Raw genomic sequence first — 16,108 nt, 5'->3', positions numbered from 1 at the left:
AAGTTCAGCGCTGCCTCTGACGCATGACGGAGGATGTTACGTCGTCCCTGCGTGTTGACGTCTGGTCAGTTTGGATGTTTGGGCGCGTACAGCTAACTGGCTAGTTCGGGGAGCTAACAAAACGGAGTTCGTGACTAAAAAATATGTAAGTTATGGAGTGACAGTTTGTTTACCAGGGTGAGTTTTGTTGGTAAGATAACACACGAAACGCAATACTGTCGATACAGCTAACGAGAAGCCTGGTAGTTAGCTATACTTTCTAGCTATCAACGGACTGTTAGCAACCGTTGAGCTACGGGGTCTCAGTTGGACTTCCCTGCCCAGGCTAGAAGCTAAACGACACAGTGAGAGGAGGCAAGATATCGTTGGGCTTTTTCTTCGTAACATAATGGCAGTTGGCTAAACGTCTGTACTTGGCCTTAATGGCTGCAAAGCAGCTGTGGCAGAAAGGTTTTTTGATAGGACTTTGATTTTGATTCTTGATACTGCAATATATCTTATCATAATGACGATTTTGTTGCAAATGTTCAACTTTATGGTCATTTGGCAGATGTAATTTGTGGTATTTTAAATTATTGCTTCATTCTGAGAGATGTTTGTAATATTTAGTCTTCCTTCAAACTGTAGTCGCCAAAGTAACTGTAATGTTGAATCAACACCTCTGTAAGATAATAAACTGTTACAAGTTAAACAGTTTCACAGCTAATGTAGCTGGAGCAAACGAAGAAAGGCGCAGATGTGGATAAGAGCTGATAATTGCATTTCCATATCTTCTCTTACCTTGTTTGTTTTTGCTTTCACCTAATTCTCCATAATCCACGTTGTGCTGCTGTGTGACTGACTAGCACAGTAACAAGGGGGAAACAGGGTGCTGAACCACCATGTTAGACGGTGGCCACTTTGTGGAGGCCCTGGGCCGTCTAGGTTATCCTGGTGCATCATCACTGAAGGCCTCAGAGTTCGACTGGCTGTTTGACTGTGCCCCAGAGAACCTTCACTTCTTGCGCTTTGTCTGTCGGACCCTCAACCGGAACAATGTCCTCACCATGGAGGAGGCCCGTGCTTTTCAGGAACTGCGGAAGTCCGGCAAACCAATTCTAGATGAAGCAGCTTTGGGCGAGGTCCTAAAAACCATTGGACCGTCAGACGGGAGCAGTGGAAATGTCTTAGGCCCCTCTTCTTCAACTTCATCCTCTCTGTTTGCAGCAGAGGGCGATGTGGCCATAGAGGACTTGGAGGCAGAGCTCCAGGCACTGCGTAAAGAGAAAGAGCTGAAGCAGCGACGCTATAACAGGTTGCAGGTTGTGGCCACCTCCCGTGCAGATGTCGACATGCGACTGACTGCAGAGTTGGAGAGCGCTGCATGTAAGCTAAAGGAGGCCAGTACTTCCATTGGAGCTGAGAATGCCAATACCAACACTGTGTTACAAAACCTAGCAGATGAGGTTAGCAAACTTGCATCCTATCTCCCTGCTCAGCCAGAAACCAAGCAAAAAGCAAAAGAAGAACCCTCTATCTCCAAAAGGCCCACTGTCCTTCTCTCTCAGCTGTCTTTGGATCCCTATCTGCACCAGGAGGAGCTCAACACCAAAACACTCGCTGCCTTCACCCAGAAGCATTTCTTCCAGGGTATCTCTGACATTGTTGAGAGTTCTTGCTCTGAGCGCCTCCAGGTCCTTGACCTCAGTTCTTGTGAAGATGGAGATGAGGAGGAGATGGAGCCTGAGGGAAGAGAGAAGGAGGAGCGGGTGGTGGTGCGTAGGAGGACAGAGATGGCCAGACTTCAGTGGGCTCATATTGTGACCCAACGCCAACTGATGCAGGCCATGGCGGAGGAGAGGAGTGTCAAGGCTGGGCTGGACTGGCTCTCAGAGAAGTCTTCACATACCAAGGTAAAGCAGACATATATAAAGTATGATCTATTTTTTATCTATTGCCAGTAGTATTACTATTTCCACTGTGTGTTCAGTAATTACTGTTTTGGGTTAAACTCAAGTTCTCTATTCACTCTGTCAGAGCATTTCCACCTCCTCCTCACTGCATGTGCGTGAAGTCGTGTCCAGGAAGGAGCTGCAGGCTGTGGAGGCTGAGCTGGAGGCTCTGCTACATGGACCAGTACCTGCTGCCCTTAGGGAGTCAGCCAGGCTGCTAAATGTGCCGGTAGTGAGGGGAGACCTGGCTCTGCAACTGGCCAGGCAGGACTACTACACCTCCAAGCAAGATCAGGTTAGTAGAGATAGTTGAGTTCTGTGGTTCTGTGTTGTATTAATTACATATAGTTATTTTTTGGAAAGTCACACACAAACATGTAAGAGTTCAGTACATGTAAGAATTAATCATAGATTAAAGTAACGGTTCTGATCCCTGTATCCATAACAGCCAGGTCGACTGTCAAACTGTGACCTAAAGACATGAAACCGCCTCTGTTATTGTAAGACAATGTGGAAAGAAAAATCAGCAAACTGGAAGAAAAAAAATTAAAATCTCTCCACCTAGGTTTGCAACTACCTACTCCGTCAGAAAGCGTCCTTCGACCTGGTCCATCTGGCTCAGGAAATGGAGTTGAGGAGGTGGAGGACATGTATGAAGCAGCTGGGAGAAGTAAACAGCAGAATGGTAAAGGAAGGCGAAGCAGTGACCCTCAGGATGGAGTCTCTGGCACACCCTGATCTGGTAATCAACCCCAGGCCCAACCCTATCATCAGCTGCAAAGATGCAGCCTTCAGCAGGTAAGAAGTTTAATCATTTATCAGTGCCTGTATTGTATTGTATCTCTTTGTATTGTATTGTTTAAATGCAGACTGTCTTACTTTTGAATGTAACTCTGTATTATATCCAACGCTTCCCCCAGACTGCTCCAGATCCTCGACCATGACTCAGACCATGGCCGATCAGAGCCTTTTCGCACATACGAAGCATTGGACCAGGCTGCGCGTGACCTGGCAGGCAACCTCCAGGTGACCCGCGATGCTCTAGCCGGTGCTGGCCGTGAACAGTACTACACAGCTGCTCGTCTGTACAGCGACTGCGAGGCGCTTCACAGGGCCATGTACACAGAGCTTCAGCAGCTGGTCTTAGGGCCGCAGGTACGTCCAGCGGCCAGCACTGACCAGGAGCTACTCTGCCCCAATGCACAGGTGGGTTTGTTTCCTTTCGTTCTATGCACAGTCATCTTGGTTCCATACAGAGGGCATTTCAGAGGCAAACCTTAAAGTGAGTCAGTTGATTTTTAAAATACTCATCACTAGAGGTGAGGGAAGCTGGTGGCATAATATGTTTTTTCTATTCACATTTCTCACATATATCACAAAAAAAGAGACACAGGTGTTTGGTATAAAAGCACTGGCTCTCAGGAGGCTTTTCTGCATGACATAAGCTTTATTATCAGTTACAGTGTATTTGTCTGCTGACCTTGTCTGAGAATACATATTTTCTTGCTCAACATCTTGACAGGTTTGAGTGAATAGCCTTTGCATTTCTGACACAAACACAAATGTATTTTTTTCTGTCAAATCTGAGGAATTTTCAGTGGGAACAAATGTTGTTTTAATGCCACTGTAGAGTTTGCAGTGTCAGCAACTCAACTCTCATTCTGTACATACTTGCCTCAGTGTGGCTGTCAGTCTTTTTGTGTGGTGGCATGTTTACTGTCCATGCAGTCACACAAGGACAGCAAATAAGTTCATTAATTAACTACAGAAATGACCTTATTTGCATAGCTAGTTATATTTGATCTTTTGGGGTTAAAGCTGGACATTAGGTGGTTCAGATAGTTTCATATCTGTGCTCATTTAGATTGTTGCTATTCATGTCTTTATTCATTTCTCTTCCTTTGTCTCTACAGGAGCTGGCAGCGAAGCTCGTGGAAGCAGAGTCTCAACTGCAGAGTTTGCAGCATGTAATGCAAGAAATCATGGGGGAGGTTAAAGCCAAGCGCTCTCAGCTGGAGCGCAATGCCCTCCTCAGGCGGGAGAGAGAATTATATGTCTATTTTCACTTGGATGCCCGGCTATTGCAGAAAATAGTGGAAGACCTGGAGGGCAAAATGGCTGCAAAAAGAGGGCAACAATAGTCGTACCTGCCAGAACGCATGGGGAGCTTTTACAGCCAGCTCAGACTTGATGTGTAGTTTCTGTGCTGAGGGAATCGACCTGTGTAATTAAAGCTCGAAGAGATGCTGATCTGAGAAGTACACTGTGTGCCTTCAGTGGAGGAGGTTTACTGATTAAGCCCTGCTCTGCTACAAAGTGTGAAACCTGCTCAAAATGTTAACCTTCACTTGGTTTGTGTGGGAGACGGAGATCAGTCCCTGGAGTCCTCAGTGACTCATCCTTGGGACGACACTCAACTTGGGAAAAACTTGGTTGTATCTTGTATCATTTGACTCTGTATTTCAAACAAAGAATTTCACAAGATCACAGAAGAATTTTCGAATTCAATGTTCAGTGTTTTGTCTTTTTATGTTCTAAAGTTTCTTGTTTCATCTTTGTTTTAAGTCGTCTGATAAATAAAGTAGAATGTTATCTTTATGTATGTTTTTTAATTATCATCATTCTGAAGATATACATACTGTATTTGTGGAAGGTTACCTGCATATTTGGTTCAGTTTTCCTGTGCAAAACACCCTGGTCAGTATGTTTTTGCACATTGTTGGGTGTATTTTTTGTCAAGTTAAACTAGGTCTTTGTGTAACTGACTTAACCCTCCCTTTTGTTCCTTTCTCCTGTTTAGGCCCTTTGCATCAGAGATCCTCAGGTAGAGACTAACAGTCATTCTGATAGGGAGGAGATGGAGCAGTCTAGCAGCAGGTTGTACTCAGGACCTCTGTCCCAGGCGGCTCAGAAGATTCTGGCTGTTCTGCGAGCCCAGAGCAACCACTCCAACAATCACAGGCAAAGTCAGTCAGAGGAGAGAAAATCTTACTTTGGGGTTTTTCAGTATATTATGACAAAACATCAAATCCTTGAGAGAACTGTTTTTTTGTAATTTTTGTAAACTGACATTTGTGTTATTCATCAATTGCTTTCTTTCTCTGTAATTCCTTGTCAGACATTTTTACCCTTTTGTAATTCATATTTTCTACTTCATTTAGCTTTATTTTGACTGGCCTTTTTAAAACCAATAGGAAACAGTATTGTAGCTAAGTAACATTTGGGATGATTGTAAAATATTGGTAAAGATTGTTGCTCTAGGATACTGTCTTATTTTTAGCCTTTTGTAGGTGTTGTGCCGTTCAGTAATTCCACAAAAAATCTGATAGAACATGCCTACTTTAGAAATCACAGTGTTGACAGAACTCACACTTCATTCCTAAAGAGGTACCTCTCCAAAAATAGCATTAAGTCCCATCTACTAGAAAATTTACCTCTTCACTTTGTGGGCACATACTGTATGTATATAGTGTTAAACAAGGGGACATGATGTAGAAATAAGAGGTCGGGCTGGTTTCTATATTTCCTAAATTGCCACTCAATTAGACGTAAGTTATTTAATACTTTACATACATAGTTTCTCTGTTATTGTCTTAGAGTTTATATTTTTTTCCTTGTGTATGTGGTAGTGGAGAGGTATTATGGCAGCCAGAGGGAGCCTTGGGCTCAGAGCAGCAGGAGCATGAGTCAGGAGAAGAGAAAAGACAGAGACACGGATCGGTGAGTCCGATGAACTAGAGGCTACGCAGTTATCATGATGTGCACTTGCTTTCAGTCAGAGTATGTGAATGTTATTGCATTACTACATTTTACACCTTTAACACTACAGAGGCAAAATGTAGTGGTCTGCACAGTGACACAGCAACACTAGCAGTTCAGTATGCAGTATCTGTTAAAGTCTATAAATGTGAGATATTTATATACTAATGCAATAACAGTTCCAAATCCTGACTGCTCTCACTGTAATTCAAGTGTAAATCACAAAAAAGTTAAAATAAATCCCTCTCTCAATGTTACGGTTCAGGCCATGGTCCAGACCCCAGGTGTCGTCATTTTCCACCTCTCACCACAGTTCTTCCAACGAGCAGCAGAGCTCTCAGACCTCAGCCTACTATCAGTACTCGCAGACACTAGACAGCTCCCTTTCATCCCCGGCCTCCTCCTGCTGGGATTCCTCGTTCCAAAGGCAAACGTCTCAGATGGAAGCCTATTATCAGCGCTCACAGACTTATTCCCACAGAAAGTACTCCCAACCCCCTGCTTACCAGTCCAGCCAGGCTCCATCATTCACTCAGTGTGAGGCTTCTGAGGTGGCAGCATGCTACTCCCTTAGAGACAGATTCACCCTGGCCCTCCAAATACCTGAGAGACCTTCTGAACATCAGTGTAGAAAGTAAGTAGAAAAAGAAGTATGCATATCAGTAAGGTAGAGTATTTAATGTCTTCCCCAGGTATTAAGAGAACAGCGTCTATATTAACTCTAATTTGCATTTGCCCTTTTAAAGTGCTCATGTACTGTGTAACTTTGGTTGACACAAAGGAAGACAGTCTGAATTCTAGCACGTATTGATGCTCTTTTGCTGCTGCAGGGTTTTTAAAATTTGCATGCTCATTTTCTTTTCTCTCTCACAGCTCCACTGACAAAATCAGGCCGTCTTTCATCCTCCGTCTTTCTCCAGACGACGAGAGTCCTGATGAGATATTGTTCCGCACAGTGGAACACCCAAAAGCCCATAAAAAGGAGCCTGGTTTTGCTTGTCATCCAGTCTCATCCTGCCGTAAAATAAGTGTTGAGACCGATAACGGCACCATAGGTGCAGTGAAAGAAAAGAAAGTTACAAAAAGCTGGAATATCCTCAGAAATGAGCTAGAAGACGCTGTAGCTTCAGACAGTCAACTAAAGTGGAAGCGACCTCAGTCTGACCCCGCTGAGGAGGCCATTAGTGGAGAAGATGGAGGCGTATTACATCAACAATCAGAGTCTGAAACAATCAAAACTGGAAGGATACATTTACCTCCCAGTGGTTTTGTAACAAGTCAGGAGACACGCTGTGATGCACAATCACTCAAACCAATGAGACATCTAGATGTGGAGGAGGAACTGATAATGGATTCAGAAAATATGACTCGGGCAGGAACAGAACAAATGTCAGACAGAGACAATGCAATGCACAGTGGAGCAAATGGAGTCAAGTATGAAGAGACAGGACAAATGGATGCAACCAGTGAGACTCATTTAGGGAGGGATCTGGACTTGGCATGTACAAGTAATATGGACAAACAAAGCTTCCATTGTTATTCTGAGGGTTCAAAGTCTAAGCAGAAAGAAGATAATGACCCGGAGTACAGACTTAATACACCAGGAGTCAAAGATGTTGAGCAACCACCTGGCATTGAGAATAAAGAGATAGCAGTGGGATATCATTCCAGCAGTCCAGAAAATATCTCAGTAGCTTTAGAAAGGGGAAACAACAAGGTGAACCCCTGCCAAGCTGAGAACCTTCAAGTCATGGGTCAGACTGAAACAGCAGAGGAGCACCACACAGAGGAGGCACTGGTGCAGGTGCAGTGTGAGCCCACCACATTAGTCCTGGGTGAAAACACTGCTAATAACCTGGACAGACCCACAGTGGAAAGAGATGTGATAGAGGGTGGATCAGAGATGGAAACAGAGATTGGGAGAAACGCAGGCATTCGCACAGGCACTGAGGATGAGATGGAGACTGAAGAGCCTCATTGTTCTGATGTCCAGCTAAGAGATGAACAGTGTGAGATAGATTATAGAGAAGCTAAAGAGTTACCTAGAGGAGACACTGAGCCAAAAGAGAGAGGGATAGAGAGAGACGAGTCAGTGATGCCACCTGTGAACAGTGAGGATGAGAGTACACCTACAGGTAAATGCATGACTGGTGATGCTCATTTTCTATTAGGTGCTTATAGTCTTTGTAGTATTTATATTCCATTTGCCTTCATCACTTTCATTAGTTTCCAGGTAGTATCAGTCTTGGCTTTAAAATTAAAGCAAAAAGTAAAAAAACAAAAAACAAAAACAAACAAACAAACAAAAAAATATATGTATAGATATATACGCTTAATGCTCAAGTTCATAATGAATGCCTTTTTATTTCTGATGAATTTTTGACAAATATACACAACAGTTCAGCCAATCACCACTAGAGGATGCTAGAATACCTTTCAATGTACATGCTTCAGCTCACCACAGGAGTAAATGCACTCTAGCAATTCACACTGGTATTCGTTTGTGTGGTCAAGTAGTCACTGTGAGTATTCATTAAGCCACAGGGTCTCTTTAAACAACTCAAGCAGCATTAACTCTACTCATTAAAATGGTTGAGTGACTCTAACAATTACTAAGTACTACTTTTATGGTCAAAGTCAGAGTCTTGTTGTATTACATCAACAGGGAGGGGTCAGCTGAGTTTCAGGTTCTGCATAGGGAACCAGAAAACATACTAATAAAGCCTATAAATGTACACTTAATGTCAAAAGTGTGCAATCCACAGTTCACATGAAGTGATAAATTGACATTTGGCACTTAATTTGTAGCTGAAGTGCAAATAAAATGCGGAAATATATATATATATATAGTTTAGGGAAAACAGTACTAGGGGGTGCTAAAGCATTTCAAGTTGTGCCAAACTCTTGCGGCTAGTGGCTCTCAGCCATCCTTGTTTTTTTTATCGGAGTGATGGCGATGACAGAGCAGTGCTGAAGAGACTCAGCACTGACGAGAGATGTTGTGTGCCTGCTCACATTACAGCCGCAGGAAGGGAGCTTGAGTCTCAGCTGCTGAGACAATGCTGAGTCAACTCACGCACACACATACACATCCACAAACACATACTCAGCAACACACATACACACACAAGTTGTGTCATAACAAAATGTCAGTTTGATCAGGATTTATAGTGTTGGCTGACCTTGTCCTGTCACACACTGCTGAGGTCTCATGTGCACTTTGTGTGAGAGTCCATGCATGCTTACTCAAACACATGCTTACACAACAGAGCGGGTTCACTGATTGAGGATGTGTCTGAAAAGTGATGATCAGATAGAAATGATCTTACCTCCTCCCTTCCAGAGGACTCAGGGAGAGAGAGGTGTCCCACGCCAACGCTGTCTCAGGAGTGCAAGGCAAGAGGGTCAATGTTCAAAGTGGCCTGTCTCAGTGGGAACCACCAGCACCGTGACAGTGTGCAAGTAAGTTTCTGTGGAGCAAAATGACAACTTCATGACTTTACATAAAGGAGTGTTGACTGCCTCAGATATATGTTAACACTTCCAGACTTTTATGCACCATTTGAGTAGATAACGTTAGCAAGATGAGGCAAAGATCTAGTGAGGTCCACACTTGGAGAAAGTGCAGTGCAGTGTTTACTTGTCTTTTTATATAGAAATACTCATGTGTCCTTATTTTTCCTTGTTGTTATCTGTCTCCCACTCTCCCTCTGTAATCCCTGCATGCGGAGGCAACAGTATGTGCAGCCCCAACACACAAAGTCCTGAAATTCAAATAGCTGCTTTCAAAAAGATTAGGGTTCTATTTCTCTGATGCACGTAGAAATCAATCTGGCTTGTGTGAAATGGCGTGCCGTCGGCAGTATTGCGGCACACCGACAAGTGATAGCTCCCTACTGAATCGTAAAGTAAAAAAAAAAAAAAAAGTCCTGACGCAGTAGTCCATGATACATATTGGTAGAAAAAGAGAAAGAACAGCAAAGAGACAAAAGTGAAAGGGAGGATGGAGGGTGGAGAGGTGGAAGGTGTGGGAGAGTGATAGAGAAAGAGATGCAGTGAGAGAGCCTGGGGGGGGCAGATGGAAAGAGGTGTGGGACGTCACTGTATTGCTACAATCAGCAACAAACACACCAATCCATTCTCTCTCTTTCTCTTTCTTCCCTCATTCACTCTCTCACTCTCCTGCACCCACCTACGGACCACAGCCTGCCTTGGTCTGCCTTGGTCTGCCTTGGTCTGCCTTTCTATCTGTATCCTGTAGCGCAGCACCTCAGGGGAGGGGGTTCATGACTTTGTCAGCAGGAAAACAGGTTGTGTTTACAGGGAAATGAGGAAGACTCTCCTCAGGGAGCTGAATCATAGGAATTCCTACCTACCGGGCCCCGCTGCTGACAACCATACAGATCTGTACGCATACATAAACTCACATGTGGTCTTTGAAAATCCTTAGAATACCCTTACCTTGATATCAGAGAACCCAAGTGCACGTGTGCGCACTTTGTTTCTGCATAAATAGAGATGGAACTCGCTTTCTATGAATAATGGAGATGTTTTTAAGATGCTGCAGAGGCCACAGAGAGGTGAGGGTGTGCTTTTCGGGGATAGGACTCAAATTTCTGTCCATCTCGTTCTTTCTCACCTTTTATTTTACCACCTCGTATTTTTTCTCCTCTGTCCACTTCTACACTGGCCTTGATGGGATCATAACATTTCTGTTAAATTTCAGCCGGTATCACAGGGTTTTATACACAGTACCATGTTCATGCTGTGACATAAAAAAAATCTAATCCAGTTGGGTAGTGTCAAATATTCATAGTCATTCAGTCAGTGTTTTTTAGTTTTTCCATGAAAAATAAATAAGCACGAATGAGGGTGGGTGACTGACTTGTGTGTGTCTGTGTGTGTCTCTGACCCTGTACCGGCTTCAGGCAGACTTGTCAGACAAACAGTGTCTTGACTGTCTATGTTTTTGTCTGGGACACAGTGCTGAGGGCTGAATAGGTGCACCAGTTCTCTCATCACATCCTTTTTTCTTTTTCCTGCTTTGTTTGGCTTCCCCTTTTCATATACTTTGTCTTGCTCATCCACGTCGTTACCTGTTTACTTTCTCAGCTTTCATTCACTCTCTCACAAATTCAGCATTATGTAACCAGCTCTAGACTTAAATGAGAATGATTAATGATTATGGCTTGCATTCTTCACTGTGTTAAAGCTAATTGTGTGCAACTAGAAGATGTTACTTCATTCAGCTCACCTTTGGTGTTTGATTTCGTCTGTAACAAAACCATCACAGACAGCGAGAGTCTAAATTCAAGTGCCTTCTGATGCTGCAGAATGAGTTCTTTTAAGTCTATTCTTGCTTCTCCTTTTCTCTCCGTTTTCTTGTCCCTGTCTGACTGCACACTGTTCACCTTCTCTGTTGAATAGGCTGCTAATAGAAGCATCAGTGGGAGCAGCTCAAGGATAAAACTGGCCCCAGCAGGCACTTTTGCTACTGGACTTAACTCCTCCACAGTCCAGGACTTGGCCTCATCTGCTATAAAACCAAACAAAAAGCTGGAAAACTGCAAACTGCCTACTTTCCAGACTCATTTACGTCAGCCTTCTCCGATCCCCTCCTTCCCCCTAAAGAGGAAGCATGAAGCACTTCAGCACCAAAATGAAAACACTCCTCACAAAGTTTGCCCAACCAGGCATCCTCCAAAATGGGAGCCAAGTCATTCCTCACAAGAAAAGGCAAGAGAAGGAGGAGTCCGTGAGTGGAAAAGAATCAGGCCCAAAACCCCTGTCTCTGAACACTCAGCTGAACCAACAGAACCACAGACTAAAGCCAGTCAAACTCAACAAAGCTGCAGTAAGATGGAAGAACGAGGACATGAATCTACTAAACAGACCCCAGTCTCTGTTACCTTCAAACCACCCAAGCACAAGCAGGCCAAGCGTGGGCCTGACCGTGACAGAGTTGGGTTAAAAATATCCCATGAACTGTCGAGTGCTGATGAACCCCAATCCAGAGCTGGCTACCTGACTGAAACCCTGACATCTGACTCCAGAGTGAGGGATTCTGGGAAGCTGAATATGGACGAGAAGATGCAGATGCTTGAGAAGGCTGGGCGGGCCAAGGCGCTGGTGCTAACCATGGTGTATCAGGACGGAACCACTCAGCTAGACCCAGAACAGGTGAGCAGAGCTGGGGGACAGGAAGTCAGTATGGTCTGGGAATTTTTACCAAGAAATTAAAAGACGTAACAGCCATAGGCAACATTAAGCAACATAGTGTTGGTTAGGTCCTTAATTCTAATTGGCTGAAATACATTCAAATCTTTAATAAAACATGCTACAGTTAACCAAATACCACAAAAATGTAAAATATTTTTTAATATAAATTAAGATTTTACATGTATCAGTGTTATAACATTTGCATTTGTAAAGGAAAAAAGACTCACAAGCCTGGCCATATGTCTTATACCTGTCCCAGTTGTTGAAAGATTAGTTTTCCTTTTTTCTCTCTTGGCTTACTGCTTCATTAACTGTTTGTTCGTGTTAATTTCCCTCTCTGATCCTTGATACAGAAGCTCACTCCACCAGTGTGTGGCCTCCTCGTGCTGATGAAGAATGATCTGGACTGCAGCGTGCCAGAGGACTCTCTCGGGCCAAACGACAGTCTGGTCTACTTAAAACTGGAGCAAACACCTGCATGGGCCCAACAACACACACATCAGAGCCAGGAGCTCTTTACTAGGTGTGCAACTGTGTGTGTGTGTCTGTGTGTTTGTATGAAAGAGATGTGAGAGTGAATGTGATGATGAGTGTTAACCTGAAGTGTGAGTTTACAGCACATCCATTTGTGCTTTTGTATTGATCAAAAAGGATGTATGACACGTGTGTGTGTGTGTGTGTGTTTGTGTGTGTGTGTTCCATAGGGATATGCTGCTACAGGTACTATCAAAATCTCAGCTGGTGGTGTGCTATAAAGCCAAGGATTTGCTTCGTACAACTCTGCAGTTTTACAAACAAGACCTCAGCTGGAAACAAGGTATACTACACACACAGCCATGCACATGCACATGCTCCTTCAAATCTTTACTTTATGATTTCATCCTCACCATTGGTATTTATCAAGGTCACATTCTTTCCTAAAGTGATACTAAACGCAACATGTGTTTTTGGGGGTGGATGTTAAATGTTTGTAGTTTCTTTTCAGTATTCCTTTATTCCATTGTGTGTTGACAACAAGATTATCCACGGCACAAACAATTGATGTGAAAACAAAACAATTTGGACAATCAGCAGCAGCTGTGGATGGCATGAATTATTTTGATTACAATGGATTTCAGTAATGATATGTTTTCACAGCGAAAAATGAGCATCAAAATATAAAGTGTGTGTTTGCTTCAGGACTGTCAAAACTCTCCTGCAATCATTTTAATAACTGATTGTAATCTCCAAAATATTTGTTGCCAATCTCCTACCGATATACAGCACAGCATAACAAATACTGCACAGTATCATTTCCTTTGTTTTCAGTGGCAGGCTGTCATATCCAGGACCCACAGGTGTCAGCATGGCTACTGGATCCTGCAGATCCCTCCTCTTCCTACCAGGATCTCCTCAAAAAACACGGCAAAAGACCCAGTACAGCACCTGCCCTGGGTACCAAGAAGGTGAATTAAAATGTGAATTTGCTGATCTAAAAATTCCCTGCTAAGACAACACAGTCACCTGCAGAATAGATCCTCGAAACTGGTTTCAGTGTCTTGAGGGACAGCATGGTGGATGCTAGTCAAAGTCAATACTCTACCTCACTATCTTAGTTAATAGACAGTAGAATTTACATTCAGAAATCTGCACTTAGAAGGATAGCAAGGCCTCTATGACATTTCATATTTCATGTAAACACCCATTCTCTGGTACCTGAACTGCCTATGCATCTGTGAACAGAAGGAAGAAGTAAATCCACAAACTCCTCTTCCAGGAAGTAAACTTGGTACAATATGTACTCCCCACATACTCTCTTTCTCTGTTTGTCTGCCTCACTCTCTCAGGTTCCTCAGGTCATCTCAGGACTCACTTCGCTCTACTCGCTTAATATGGAGCTATGCTCTAAACTACAGGTTAGAACACACACACGCACACACAGACACACCTGTACATCCCGTAGAGACAGATTGCTTTACTGACTGTTTGTCTGTCCAGAGCCAGGGGCTGTGGAAGCTTTATTCAGACATGGAGCTGAACATGATCCCTGTCCTGGCAGGTGAGGACCACTTTATTCTCCTTAACAACCCTGATACAGTGCATCTGTGGTAAAAAACAATATCCTTGAATCTCCCTGACTAATTAGATAAATTACCAGCTGAAGCTCTTTTGTGTAAGGACAGATAAATGTGCAGCATTGGCCCTTTAAATCCTTGATTTATTCTTGAATATATGAAATTGAATAAACTTGAAGAGGATTTCAGCTGTATTTACTGACCTTGCTATTTCATCACAGCATCCAAACCAGGTTTGTGCATGGAAAAAAAACTGATTTTAGAAGTTAACTCTGTTAACTCAGTAGTTCATGGCTGGAGGTCTTTTGGATTAGTAAATGTCTGCTCGTGTTGTTCCAGCCATGGAGAGCCATTGCATCCATGTGGACAAAGAAGCTCTTAAGAGAACTTCAGACCTGCTGGGGGTAAGACAACACATCAGTGTAGAAAAACAAACCCTTGTGGTAATTTGAATGTTATTGCTAGTGGATCAGTGTTATTATTAAACAGAGCAGAACAGTTTGTCAAAAAGACAAGAGTTTTTCATATGGCTGCTGGCAGAGGAGACAAACTTATCTCTCACAGCCAGGAGTTATCAGCGTTTGCCTCGTGGTTAATGTTAATTTCCCACCAGAACACAACAAAGGAACAGAGCAGGAGCAGTATACATAAATATAAATTCTGCGCAGAGTAATTTTAGATAGACAGAATAACTTTGATTTGATTTAATTTACCTCTAATTCACTGCTTTGTTTTAAGTGAAATACTGCAGCAGCACAGGGCTGAGATAAAAGTGGGTCAGAGCTTTACAGAGTATTTGTAACAGTATCATATGTGTATTTCTTTTTTAATTAAGAAACATTTTATAAAAGTCTTTTAAGACCATCAAAATTTTAACTTTCTATGACTGGAAATGTATGGAAAGACTTGGAGTATCAGAGCTATACAGCAAACAGGAAATAAGAAGTTTCATAGAAATCCTTGTTTTCAAAAGGAAAAAAAGCTCCCTTTGGAAGCTTCGGTTTCACCAGCTGGTGTATAGGTATGATGTTCACGGTCAGCTCAGATTTGTACTGCATCATTCTCAGCTGATTGCATTTTATTCTGGCTGCTGAAACACGGTGCAGCAGTAGACAGCTGCTGTATTAATACAAATGGGAGCAAAACAGTGGGAGGATGTGAAAAACGAGAGAGACCTGAGGAAAAAAAGAGCGCGAGAGGGAAAAGAAAAATAGAAATTCTTTTTCTCTTCTTCCGGGTAGGATTAGCAAGGTGGTGGGTGGACATCCTCCGGGGACCTGTCCTGTTTACATGCAGATAAAAACCAATTCTGGAGACTGCATTTGAGAGACAAAGACAGACGCACAGATGTTATGGACACACGCATGCTCAGAAATACACACATGCTCATAATCAGCTTCATGGGCAGTCACAGAGACACACACTTACAACTCTTGCAAGCGCCAGCAGGGGTGTTTTTGTCGGGAGAGTGTCTTGGTATCTTGTGGTGTTACTATAAATAGGATGGAGAGTCTGTCTTTTTCCTTCAAGAGGCTATGCTGCAGGAAGGAGCATTGCTGTCTGCCTCTGCCAACACACACACACACACACATACCGAGGCGGTGAAGTTTTTGTGGACTGCTGCAGAGTTTTGTGTGTGCTTGTGTTTTTGTAATATGTGCCTGTTAGCGCAGTCTTGCATGTCCTCACTCTGTCGTGTCGGATTCCTTTTTTATCTGAGCTGTCAAGTTCACCTGCCTGAACATCCAGCAGAGGATCCCTCCTGTCTGTCAGGCTGCAGCTTACAAACATGCTCTTTTGTCTCTTCAACTAGCAATATTAAAATTCAGTCCGACAAACGTAACTTAATAAACCACTTTCACCTTCTGTCTGTGTTTTTCAGACATCGCTGCTCGGATCAGATTAGACAGACATCCCTCTGTAAACATCTATCATGTCAGAATCACACTGATAAGTCCACATTTGATGCTATGTAATGACTAATCTTAATGTGCCGATCCAAAATATTGCCCTACAATATTAGTTCCCTGGCAGACCCACTCTCTGTGTGTGTATGTGTGTGTGATTGTGTGTCAGACACAGTACTAAGGGGCTAGCATCCAATATTGATGAGGCAGTCTGGAGCCTGCTCCGGGCGAGAGAGAG

General features: G+C 43.2%; 2 protein-coding genes across 7 annotated transcripts in view; both read left to right on the top strand.

Moving 5' to 3' along the window:
- Positions 1-45: 45 nt before the first annotated feature.
- The window catches only part of poln (polymerase (DNA directed) nu), an 87,643-nt gene continuing 71,580 nt past the window's right edge, over positions 46-16,108 (top strand). For all 6 annotated transcript variants that reach the window (XR_007814566.1, XR_007814565.1, XR_007814567.1 and 3 more), the window contains exons 1-13: positions 46-145; positions 4,732-4,897; positions 5,561-5,651; positions 5,956-6,324; positions 6,564-7,825; positions 9,034-9,152; positions 11,118-11,870; positions 12,263-12,432; positions 12,614-12,726; positions 13,218-13,354; positions 13,736-13,804; positions 13,887-13,947; positions 14,303-14,367. Coding sequence is in view for 2 of the 6 variants with exons in the window: in XM_018705150.2 (XP_018560666.1) it covers positions 4,789-4,897; positions 5,561-5,651; positions 5,956-6,324; positions 6,564-7,825; positions 9,034-9,152; positions 11,118-11,870; positions 12,263-12,432; positions 12,614-12,726; positions 13,218-13,354; positions 13,736-13,804; positions 13,887-13,947; positions 14,303-14,367 (3,318 nt within the window). In the remaining 4 variants the exon portion in view is untranslated. The remainder of the gene's footprint in view (positions 146-4,731; positions 4,898-5,560; positions 5,652-5,955; positions 6,325-6,563; positions 7,826-9,033; positions 9,153-11,117; positions 11,871-12,262; positions 12,433-12,613; positions 12,727-13,217; positions 13,355-13,735; positions 13,805-13,886; positions 13,948-14,302; positions 14,368-16,108) is intronic.
- Positions 87-4,529, top strand: haus3 (HAUS augmin-like complex, subunit 3). The gene is made up of 6 exons (XM_018705155.2): positions 87-177; positions 846-1,892; positions 2,017-2,226; positions 2,497-2,729; positions 2,852-3,137; positions 3,845-4,529. Exons 2-6 carry the CDS (start codon positions 882-884, stop codon positions 4,070-4,072), a joined length of 1,968 nt encoding a protein of 655 aa, XP_018560671.1. The 5' UTR covers positions 87-177; positions 846-881; the 3' UTR covers positions 4,073-4,529.

This window comes from Lates calcarifer, linkage group LG14 (genome assembly GCF_001640805.2).
Source record: "Lates calcarifer isolate ASB-BC8 linkage group LG14, TLL_Latcal_v3, whole genome shotgun sequence".
Taxonomy (NCBI): domain Eukaryota; kingdom Metazoa; phylum Chordata; class Actinopteri; family Centropomidae; genus Lates; species Lates calcarifer.
This window is presented reverse-complemented; position numbering and strand designations above follow the sequence as displayed.

Coding starts and splice junctions, on each gene's coding strand:
- haus3 (XM_018705155.2), top strand. CDS start 882: ATGTTAGACGGTGGCCACTTTGTGGAGGCCCTGGGCCGTCTAGGTTAT. Junction 1,893..2,016: donor AGAAGTCTTCACATACCAAG/GTAAAGCAGACA, acceptor TCACTCTGTCAG/AGCATTTCCACCTCCTCCTC. Junction 2,227..2,496: donor ACACCTCCAAGCAAGATCAG/GTTAGTAGAGAT, acceptor CTCTCCACCTAG/GTTTGCAACTACCTACTCCG.